At 41.9% G+C, this 10,000-nt stretch overlaps 3 protein-coding genes across 4 annotated transcripts in view; 1 reads left to right on the top strand and 2 right to left on the bottom strand.

The window, feature by feature from the left end:
* Window positions 1-948: 948 nt before the first annotated feature.
* On the bottom strand, window positions 949-3,936 carry LOC134177285 (calcium-activated chloride channel regulator 1-like). The gene is made up of 7 exons (XM_062644067.1): window positions 3,843-3,936; window positions 3,562-3,696; window positions 3,412-3,501; window positions 3,164-3,343; window positions 2,240-3,082; window positions 1,424-2,132; window positions 949-1,319 (listed from the first exon to the last, which is right to left on the bottom strand). The coding sequence occupies exons 1-7, from the start codon at window positions 3,876-3,878 to the stop codon at window positions 964-966; spliced, it is 2,349 nt and encodes a 782-aa protein (XP_062500051.1). The 5' UTR covers window positions 3,879-3,936; the 3' UTR covers window positions 949-963.
* Window positions 3,937-3,948: 12 nt separating this feature from the next.
* Window positions 3,949-4,534, bottom strand: LOC134177286 (calcium-activated chloride channel regulator family member 3-like). Its single transcript, XM_062644068.1, has 2 exons — window positions 4,094-4,534; window positions 3,949-4,029 (listed from the first exon to the last, which is right to left on the bottom strand). Exons 1-2 carry the CDS (start codon window positions 4,391-4,393, stop codon window positions 3,979-3,981), a joined length of 351 nt encoding a protein of 116 aa, XP_062500052.1. The 5' UTR covers window positions 4,394-4,534; the 3' UTR covers window positions 3,949-3,978.
* Window positions 4,535-8,222: 3,688 nt separating this feature from the next.
* The window catches only part of LOC134177413 (uncharacterized), a 1,925-nt gene continuing 147 nt past the window's right edge, over window positions 8,223-10,000 (top strand). Inside the window, exons 1-3 of one of the 2 annotated variants that reach the window (XM_062644190.1) lie at window positions 8,223-8,374; window positions 9,281-9,341; window positions 9,705-10,000. The exon at window positions 9,705-10,000 is cut by the window's right edge and continues 147 nt beyond it. In XM_062644190.1, coding sequence (XP_062500174.1) covers window positions 8,283-8,374; window positions 9,281-9,341; window positions 9,705-10,000 — 449 coding nt within the window. In that variant the 5' untranslated portion in view covers window positions 8,223-8,282. Of the gene's footprint in view, window positions 8,375-8,574; window positions 9,110-9,280; window positions 9,342-9,704 lie in introns of those variants that run through there. The other variant, XR_009969504.1, reaches the window with a different exon arrangement.

The following is a 10,000-nucleotide window of genomic DNA, read 5'->3' as shown; positions in this document are numbered from 1 at the left end:
ACTCGTTAGTTCAGAGACTAACGTTGATAGCTCAAAGACTACCACGTGCGCTACAAAGTGTAGGAATTGATTAGCGCATAGATAGATAGATAGATAGATGCATGCACGTGAAAGCTTGACAATAAGTTAACGAGCACGCGTCGTTCATGATGACATACGTGCTAATTAGGGCGTGAACGCGGTAGTTCACCTATTTCTCGAACATCGGAGTTTTATTACGATGAATTACTGTTTTGTCGGATGAAGCAAGCTTCCGGTAGTGTCGGTCACCTTCCGTGTTTGTATGTCCACATGTGAGTCTGACCAACAGGTACACTGTACAGTAGGGATACATGTATGTGTGCATTTGGATTTTTAGCCTTTTTGTAGTGAGTTAGAGTGTACCACAATTCTTCTATTCTATTTTCGTTCACTAGTATTAGTCATACAGAAGAGCATATTATTGGTAAGTTAGTTTGTTATTTAGTCTTCTCTGGAGCAATTACAATTGTCAATAACTTGGGTAAGTTGAAACATGAAAATACTAATGAGTCTTGAGTTAGCAATCAACATGCTGCCCTTGTCTTGGTCACCATGTCTCGTAATGCTGCCATGTCACTTGGCGCCTTCTGCAGGTAGCTCTGGTTGGTGACTTCCAATTGGCCTCGAATATTTCCACTCATTACGTATGTCTGTCCGACTTGAGGCATCTCTGGGCACAGACAGCCGTTTACATCACGGCTGGTTATGTCAAGTTTTACTTGTGGGAAAAGTCTCGCCGGGAAACTAAATCTCGACTTCAGGAATTCGGCTCCTGAGCGAAAATGAATGATGTTGTTGGTTATTCTGGCCACAGTTCCAACGAACACTGAAATTCAAACAACAAGCATGTCAAGCATTTGATATGAGATTGAATTTGTTCCAGTTAGTATTTTATGGTATTTTGTATCAAGTAAACGGATGCATTTCTCAATATTTTTGTAATTATTGTATGTGCCAACACGACTCACCGAAATCTTGTGTGCATATCGCACTTTTCAGTTTTGTCTTGACTGGGCATGTGCAAGCCACTTGATTCGGCAATCGCTTAAATGAAACATGAACCACGTTTGAGATTTCAGACCATTGATTGTTGTCACGAGTCTTGACAGCCACAAAAACCATTTTTGCTTTCACGGGACTTGAGAATGTGACTAATTCTTTAAGGCCAGACATTTTGGGTTTGTTGATTTTAAAGTTGGGTGATGATAGAAGGCTGACAGGTATAAGTTCATGTTGTTGATTGAACTTGTCCACCAAGTCATCGAAGTTATCACTGACTCGAATGCTGTAAGCAGAAGCTAGAAACAAAAACAATAATTACTAAATTGGTGTTTATAGTTAACTAATCTTGTATGTCTCATTGTCTGTTCATCCATTCATCAAACGGTCGTGCTGTTTTTACCTTGACCATTGTCGAGGTCACCTCCTGGTGCTGTCCATGACAGCTGCACTTCATTGTTAAGTGTCACTTGACCGACCAAGTCCACGATTCGCGATGGTGGAAAAACATCTACTTCAGACAGAGGTAGGTTCTTCACCTTGAATGTTCCTGGTACCTGAATTCTTTGGAATGCTGGCAAGAGATCACCATTTTCGCCACTTTTAGGTTCTGGGACTCTTATTATGTTGGAGTAGTCAGGTGGCAAGTCATCAGCAACATATCGAAAACCAAGACGTGCCTGCTTGGCTGCCATCATGTTGTTAAAGTCCTCATTGAGGGTGAAATTTGGCTTGTTTTGGTTGTTCTGGTTAGCAACAACCCTGACACTGTAGTAGCCGTCGACAGTGAACTGTGTGAATGTTGCCGAGTATAACCCATCAAATGGCATCAAATCAGCTCCAGCTCCATTGTCTTGGAGATGAATGTGGGTGGGTGGAGCACCAGGACGTGTGACGATTGCTGTTACAACGGCATCGACAACTGGACGAGTGCCTTTCATCAGAGAAGCTGTGATGACAATAAGTTGTGGGAAGGAGACGTCAGTTCTAGTCAGGTGTGTGCTCAGACTGATGGCGTTTTCCGCATTTGTTGGCTTGCGTGACCAGACCTCCCATGATATAGAGATAGGAATCTTGTCTCTGTTTGATACAGTGATAGTCCATTTTCCAGGCTGTAAAAAGACAACAACATTTGACATTGTGTATGACAATATATACTAGCAATTCTATTGTCATATCATGTACAGTGCTAACTGTATCACATAACTGATGTTCTCACCTGAGTCCATCCTCTCACTTTCAATGTACACATCATAAAGTTTGAATTACAATAGATCGGTCCTCTAGTTTTTCTATATTTGTACACTTTCCCATTTGCTGATTTGACACTCAGCTTCAGCCTCTTGACACGAAACTTTTTCGATGACCAAAAGAGATTGAATACAGTGTCCTGACCAATGCCATCATCGAAGTCAACTGATCCACTGTAGATAGCTTTACTATTAATTGTCACCATCTGCCGACTCAGTTGATACAGTGGATCCTCATCATTACTATCAACCTCAATTATAGTTGCAACAGCTTCCTGCAGTCCTGATGACTCATCTGACTTTTCGTCGTGAAAGAATGCCTTGCCGCCCGTTTTGTCAGAGAGAGAACTGAGTTTCTCATCAGCTGATTCACCAATACCAATTGTGTGGATCACGACTCCTGCTTTTTCAATGCTTTGTTGGACGTTTTCGTCATTAATGTATGGACCGTCTGTTTCGGTTCCATCTGTAGCAATCACTAGTTGCTTTTTGGCAGTACTTGCATGTTTAAGAACTCCTAGTGCTTTGAGAATGGCTGCTCCAATGCTTGTCAGTCCACCGAGGTTATCATGACTTGGCAAGCTATTGATCAATTTGTTTCTGGATTTCTGGTCAGTGATTTGGACCAGATTCCGTCTAATTATGGCTTTGTTGTTGAAGAAGACAATGCCAACAAAGGATCCCTCTTTGATTTCATTAATGTACGTGTTTGCTGCTTGACGAAGACTATCGATTCGTCCATTTAAAAACATGCTGTTGGAGATATCAAGCACAAGAACAATTGCAGGAGCAGCGGACTTCTTGCGAACAACCTGCACACCATACAATTGGAACAGTTAGAATTACGTTAACGCCCTGTGACGCATCACTTAGTGCATAATCGATGCTCTCACCCTGAATGTTGGTTCGACTGACGAGATCTCACGAGGTAGATTGACACCCTTTGCAAAGTCATCAGATTCTCTCATCACTTCCCAGGAAGATTTCATATTGCAAAATCGATTGTGAGCATTGTTGGCATCACGATAGTGTTTTACTGTTGCATTGTCACTGTCATCACAAAACTCCACCACCTAATATCAAATTATTTTAGCCACAAGAGAATGACATTCAGACATCCAAAGCATCACAAAAATCTCACATCATTATAATATTGCTTCCACATCATGGATGCAGAAACTCCATTAGTGCTGAATCTCCAGTGTCCAGAGGAAGTTCTTGTAGCTTGAACCTACATCACAAACCACATTGACGATCTTGTTACAGCCTACTTCCGGTTTAAGAGTGAAACCTTTTCCACGCAACGAGCCGGTCTTCCATCAAAATCTGGTCCATAGAATGATTGATAATATTCATCAAAGAGGCCCCAACGGAGATGGCCCCATTCGTGAACAAACATCTTGTGAGGTGGACTGGCACTAGTCCACTACACATATACAAGCAAGTATAGTCAATTGTGGCAAGTAGATCGGCAGTTAGTGTCATGCCACAGAGATGTAACACTCATTGGTGCGTAATAGCAACTAAATCAAATGTCAATATTATTAGCACATAGTGACCTAGCTTACTCACCCACTTGTCTGTTATCCTTTTCGGCGTTATGTGCATGTAAAATCCTGGCTGTCCACAGACAGCTATCGACTCAACAAATGCACTGTAAAGAGAAATCTTGCTGGCACAACAGTCTACCAAATGGTCGATGTTTTTCTTACCTGTTGGACTCAACGCCTCCTATCACTTCAGGAGGATTGATTCTGACCTGCAAAGACAATACAAAGTCTAATGTCTGTCTACTTTGCAGTATCCTATGCATGTGAGCTCACTTTTGCATTGCTGTACGTTTCGTATGCCGTGGCCGCAAGATACTCAGATTTATCTTTCCACGTCTCGGGTACGACAATAGTCACTTGGTCAAAGTAAGCACGCTTTCTAGTTGCACGGTAGAGGACAGGAGACGCATCATTGAAGAGATTCTTGATTGTTTGTACGAGGGAGGCGTCCTCCTCTACATCTCTGTTTATGGCAACCACAACGTCTCTGTATCCGTTGTTTACGAGGCGAATTCCGAAGGCACCGCTTGCAAGCAAGCAGAAAAGAGACACAACTTGATAGAGCTGCATCATCGCAATCCTGCTATCTCAATCGAATTGATGGAAAACTTGTTTAGAGTGAAGCAGTTTGTGAAGCGCAGGAGGTTTTATAGGCGAAAGAGCGCTAGATTTGCATTGCACTTCCGGTTTAACGCCTACTTGGCACTAGAACCAAGATCGCGCGTGACGTTACTTACTTCCTGAGGAAGTCGCATGAGATAGTAACTGGGTTAGACTCTAATTGCGTGGGAAATGTAATTGACGAGCGACGTCTGACCGCCGAATTAACGTAATACAGTCTGCAGCAGGAAGTTCGAGCGAGTTTATACAGGTTCTAGCAGCAATATGGAAGAAAAGTCTTGCCTACAAATTGTCCATTTGCCATGCGACTGCACGGACGGGCGCAGGGTGGAGTCGAGGGTATACAGCAACACTTTCCTGTAAACAACAACATATCTAAGGTTAGCCGATGCAACAAATAGAAAACTGTCGATGACTCAAATTTGTAACATCATTAGTTTTCCTGAAATCAAGTTCTAACCCATGTGTTTGTACTGTTTCACAAGGATTAGATGTCCATCCTGACGACGACCACCCACTCGCCGAACTTGACAGCAGTGCTTCCTCTTCATGACCACAGGCGTCTGACTACGGACTGTCATCGTGCCACCTCTCTATTGAAGTATGTGTAAAGATAGCAAGCGTCGGCCGGAAACGACTTGTTCAGAGCAGCCAAACATGTGACGAGCCTGCAGAGCTATGGGCAAACGCTGCGGTTTCTCATTGACCTACATGAACCCTATCCGAACGTCAAGCTTCTTTTTTATCGTCTTATCTACAGCTGCAAGAATCCAGGAACTAGCACACCAACCATGCACCACAATCACGGATCCCCACAATCTTGCACCATTTCTAGCAAATAATTAGAATCAATTTTGTCAAATTGAGTAGGTTTGCAGATGACTTACACAGAAATTTCCACTAGATGGTTAATTAGGAATCTTGTTTTAGTGTAGTCATGTATATGATCAACAGTGATAGTTAATTAGGAATCTCGCTTTAGTGTAGACATGCATATGATCAGCAGTGATCACACAGATGAGGGCACTAACAGTTTCTGAATAAAACCTCCACACATAAATTTTCCACTGATGTAATATGATGGGGGAGAGAATCAAGAGGGGCGACCACTTTTGGAAGCATATCACATGATGCGAATGGGGTTAGGCCAATCAGCACCACTTCTGGAGAGCTCTGCCCCCTTGGAATTAGTGACTAAATTCGAAACAAAAAGTCTTTAGTTTGGACAGAAATCGCACATGCAACTTGATTCTTGGACTCTGAAACTTTTTAAAAAATTTCAAATAAAGTAGCAATGTATGAGGTGATATGTATGATGTTCCACAGGCCAAGATCTTGGAATCATGTGCTCAACTCAGAATTCCAGCAAAATTTAATGCAGTCATCGTTAACTTAATTAATTAAAATTGCTACGCAACAGAATCCAACTGCAGTTCAAGTTATTTCAAGAGCGTTTTCTCTTTACTTAAAACAGCAGCGTTGGCACTGTCTAGTGAACTAACAATGTCTAGTTGTGACGTTTGAAAGTTGTGACGTCAAATTGTGACGTCACTACTAGTAATAATGCACTTAGTTCGACAGTAATTTACTGAAGCTTAATTTACCAGTGCGAGTATGTCAAAGCACTCAACTAAATCTGCTTATAGATTGCCAGAGGTCAACCTCTACCTAAACACTAACAAAAGCACAAGATGTGCCATTGCCTGCATACGTGCAGCTAGACTATACACAAACATCCTGAGCAGTTCCTGTGTGCTGCGTTGGTCTTAGCTCTAGCCTGAACACTGTGTGTATAGCCTTGCACAACTGTGTACAGATCAGCTGTCTATACACTGTCTTACGAGCTAATTGGCCAATGTGCCGCACAGTGTCCACACTATTTTTTGTAAGCATAGGCATCTGGATGCTGGGGTTCTACAAACTGATTAGAGCTAGAACTAGAAAAGCAGAGTAGGTGGTGGAAACTTAAGTTTGTCAACACTATCAAACTCCTCCGCTTTCTCTAGCCTTCTCCGTCACAGTGTGAAGAAAAGCAAAAATCTATAGGCATAAGGTGGGCGCACAGTACCACTCTATGACAGAATACGATAAGACTTCCGGGCAGATACCCATGCACAAATTGTCAACTAAAGAGAGTGTACTGTTTGTTTGTACTAGATAATACCAACTAAAGAGAGCCTAGAGATACCGCTACCAACGGTGCGAGTAAACTCAAAGCCTTTTGGAACAATGTGATTAGGTGTCATGTATTACGTGTAAGTAGCTAGAGGTCGCGTGGGCGTCATTACAACGCAAATGATCTACACTCAACAGGATTTACACGATGACGTTTCTAATAGGCACACTAATATACGTATAGACGGCGTTACGTAGGCGTATGACGCATTTGCTACCTGCTTTTACGTCTTTGCAGCTGCAAGCTTTGGACTAATCACGGCCAGTAATTGAGATTGTGGTAAAACTGCCTTCATGCAAATTAGCTCATATCCAGTCTCCTGATTCCTAAATGCTTGACGCGTGTTCAATTTTTTTAAAACTAAACGTTTAGAAAGTTGTTTGGGTCTACACGCATTAGCTAATTGAACTTTTAGAAAGACAAACAGTCTTTCTTGAAGACTCGATAGACTCTGGAAATGCATAAACTGGTAAAGCTGGATCTGTTCTCGTGTTTCTCTTCGCGGTGCGTGACCATTTCGTCCATTCCATTTTCAATTTCCGGCAACAATTGAATATTGAATTAGAAATTGAAAATAGCCTAGAAGTTGCTTGCAATTTCAATATTCAATTCTATTAAAAATTAAAAATTGACTGATCGACGGACTATAATTATTTACAGATTAAAATAAATATTGAAAACACACTTAATTTTCAAACTAATTTTCTTTTTCAATTCAATGGAATATTGAAATTACAATTACTTTAGTTCAATTTTAATGTTAACTTTAATATTCAATTTAATTTAAAAATTAAATATTAAATTTTGAATTTGCGCGGCCAATTCGTCCATTTCATTTTTAATTTTTGATACAAATTGAAAATCAAATATCAAATTAAAAATTGACTGGCGTTGCTTGCTCTTACAATATTCCATTACATTGAAAATAGAAATTGATTAAAAACCAATTGTCATTTTAATATTCCTTTACTTTGCAAATAGATTCAACTTTCCATCCGTCCAATTTTCGTAAATTATGAATATTAGAATATAGCCTCCGATGCAATTTTCTTTCTTCGTACTAAATGTAAATAGAAAATTACCCGCAGCTGCTAGCGCGAGCGATATCTCGTAAACGGCATAATGACACCGCGCGGGCGGTCGCCGGTGACTTCAATATTCAATTCTATTGAAAGACGAAAGTTGCGTCTAGTTTAGCCACGCCCAGCCACGTGTCTGGCACGCATGCAATGTAATGCAATTAAGAGATGCACGAGAAAGCCTCGACAGCCACGCGACCGACCTCTCACAACAAGTCGATAAGCATTTGCACCTGGCTCTCGTCAACCGTCACGCTTAGGTGTGAGATATTCCTTGCGGCGATGAGCGAGGGAAGCCCGTTGGAGGCACGCGTCTAAGGCATCTATAATCAACGAGATCAACGTCTAGCCTACACTGGAAAGTTGAAGTCTAGTCGATTTGGAAAGACTTCAAGCAACTATCTAGCTAGAGGACATTTTGCGTGGATCATCTAGACCACGCCTCTAAACATCTGACGGGGAAGCCCCAGCCGGTATCTATCATCTCACGATATCACGGCAGGTCGTGCATTCTCTCCACTCTCGATCTCCATGGACGAAGTTGACAAAGATTTTGTTGGGAAGCGAGTCGAAGAGGGTAATAGTCATGCTGTCATCAGTGAAGAATTACAGACGATGTTTCCAGGACTTCGGGGACTTCGCGAACGATCTGTTCGACGCTTCTGTACAGACAGAGACGTAAGTCGACGTTGTTCTCTGACTAACGAGGAACTAGAACGCTGCGTGTCTGACGCCGTAAAGCCTAGTTCACAATACGACGCTGACGTTGACGTTGACGTTGACGCTGACGCTGACGCTGACGCTGACGATGACGTCGTACCATTCACAATATTTTTCCGTGAGCGTCAGGAGACGTTGGTCAGCACCTGTCTGGATACTCGAGCGTTGAGCGCATGCTAACGCACGTTATTGTAACACCACGTGTGTATCGTAGATGGACGAAGAAATCGTAATTCTTCTACTTCTCATTCGTCGCCGTAGGCGTAGAGCTAGAGAATATCAACAACGGCAAATGTGGGTCAGACCAATCTTTCAACGAAGGCGGCAACAGGGAGAATTTCATAATCTCCTTGCAGAGATGAGGCTGAACGACAGATGTACGCGCCAAAGACACGGATAACTCCGCACGCTGTCGATTAGACCCTCCATGCAAAATCCGGGATTTGATAAGACTGTTCTTTGATTTGTAGAAAGTAATCACGTGTTTTCCGGTTACGTTGGTACACTTCCGGAATCGACGCTAGAGTTGAACTCGAGTCAACTCCAGCGTCAAGAACGCTGGACGAACGCTGCGACGAACGTCGTCGACGTTGACATGTTCACAATACGACGCTCACGCCAGCGTCATCGTCATCGTCAGCGTCATCGTCAGCGTCAACGTCAGCGTCGTATTGTGAACCGAGCTTAAGCGAGGTGAGCACTAGCTATATATCTCTAGGTAGCTGGCTGCATGCTCATTAGAGTTAGATTAGGTCATGATTTGCTCAGGATCACTATAGCTAGGTCATGATTGTACACTGCATGTATACTGTGTGCATGGCCTATAATCCTTGTATGCATGTATATTTATATTGACTTTGACAGGTCGGACCATCTTGCATCTTCAGATCGTCAAAAAGCAAGAAGAAGGCAACGGCTACACAATGTAAGTTAAAGTCTAAGATTTCTTGTACTTGCAGGTGGTCACCAGTAAATTTTTAATTTTTTTTTACTTTTACAAAATAATATAACTATACATATTTTAACTGCTAATACGGTCTTGTTTCAATAGCATTCTACGTCAAAATTGTAACATGGTAGCACCTAAATATTATATACTCATGATCAGTTATAACTCTTGATCACAGAATGTCATCGCTCTAGTTTGTCTTCTTTAGTCTTTTTAACTTTTCTTTGTAATAAAACCTTGCATATCTTCATTTCATATATATATATATATATTAATCTCATTGCATATATATTTGGGAACAACTGTCTATTATTTATATCAATATGTTCATTACGTTAGAAACTGCAGAGAAGATCTTCAGCTTTAGAGATGTCCACAACTTTGAACGACGAACAAAAGAAGACGTACGCTAGTGCCACGAAACTGGAATTGATGTCGTCAGAAGTCTCTGAAAATAGCAGTGATAACGAGCCACCCTCTGAGGGAGCCTCCACTGCTGGACGTTCACAACTCCTGATCCGACCTCTTCCGTGGAGAGCCATTGAAGCAACAAAGGTGTTTGAGTTTTTGGACAGAAAGTACGCCAGAAGGCAGACTCAGAGAGGAACGGTACCAAGAGTAAACGGAGCTCCATC

This window comes from Corticium candelabrum, chromosome 3, assembly GCF_963422355.1.
Source record: "Corticium candelabrum chromosome 3, ooCorCand1.1, whole genome shotgun sequence".
NCBI lineage: Eukaryota > Metazoa > Porifera > Homoscleromorpha > Homosclerophorida > Plakinidae > Corticium > Corticium candelabrum.
This window is presented reverse-complemented; position numbering and strand designations above follow the sequence as displayed.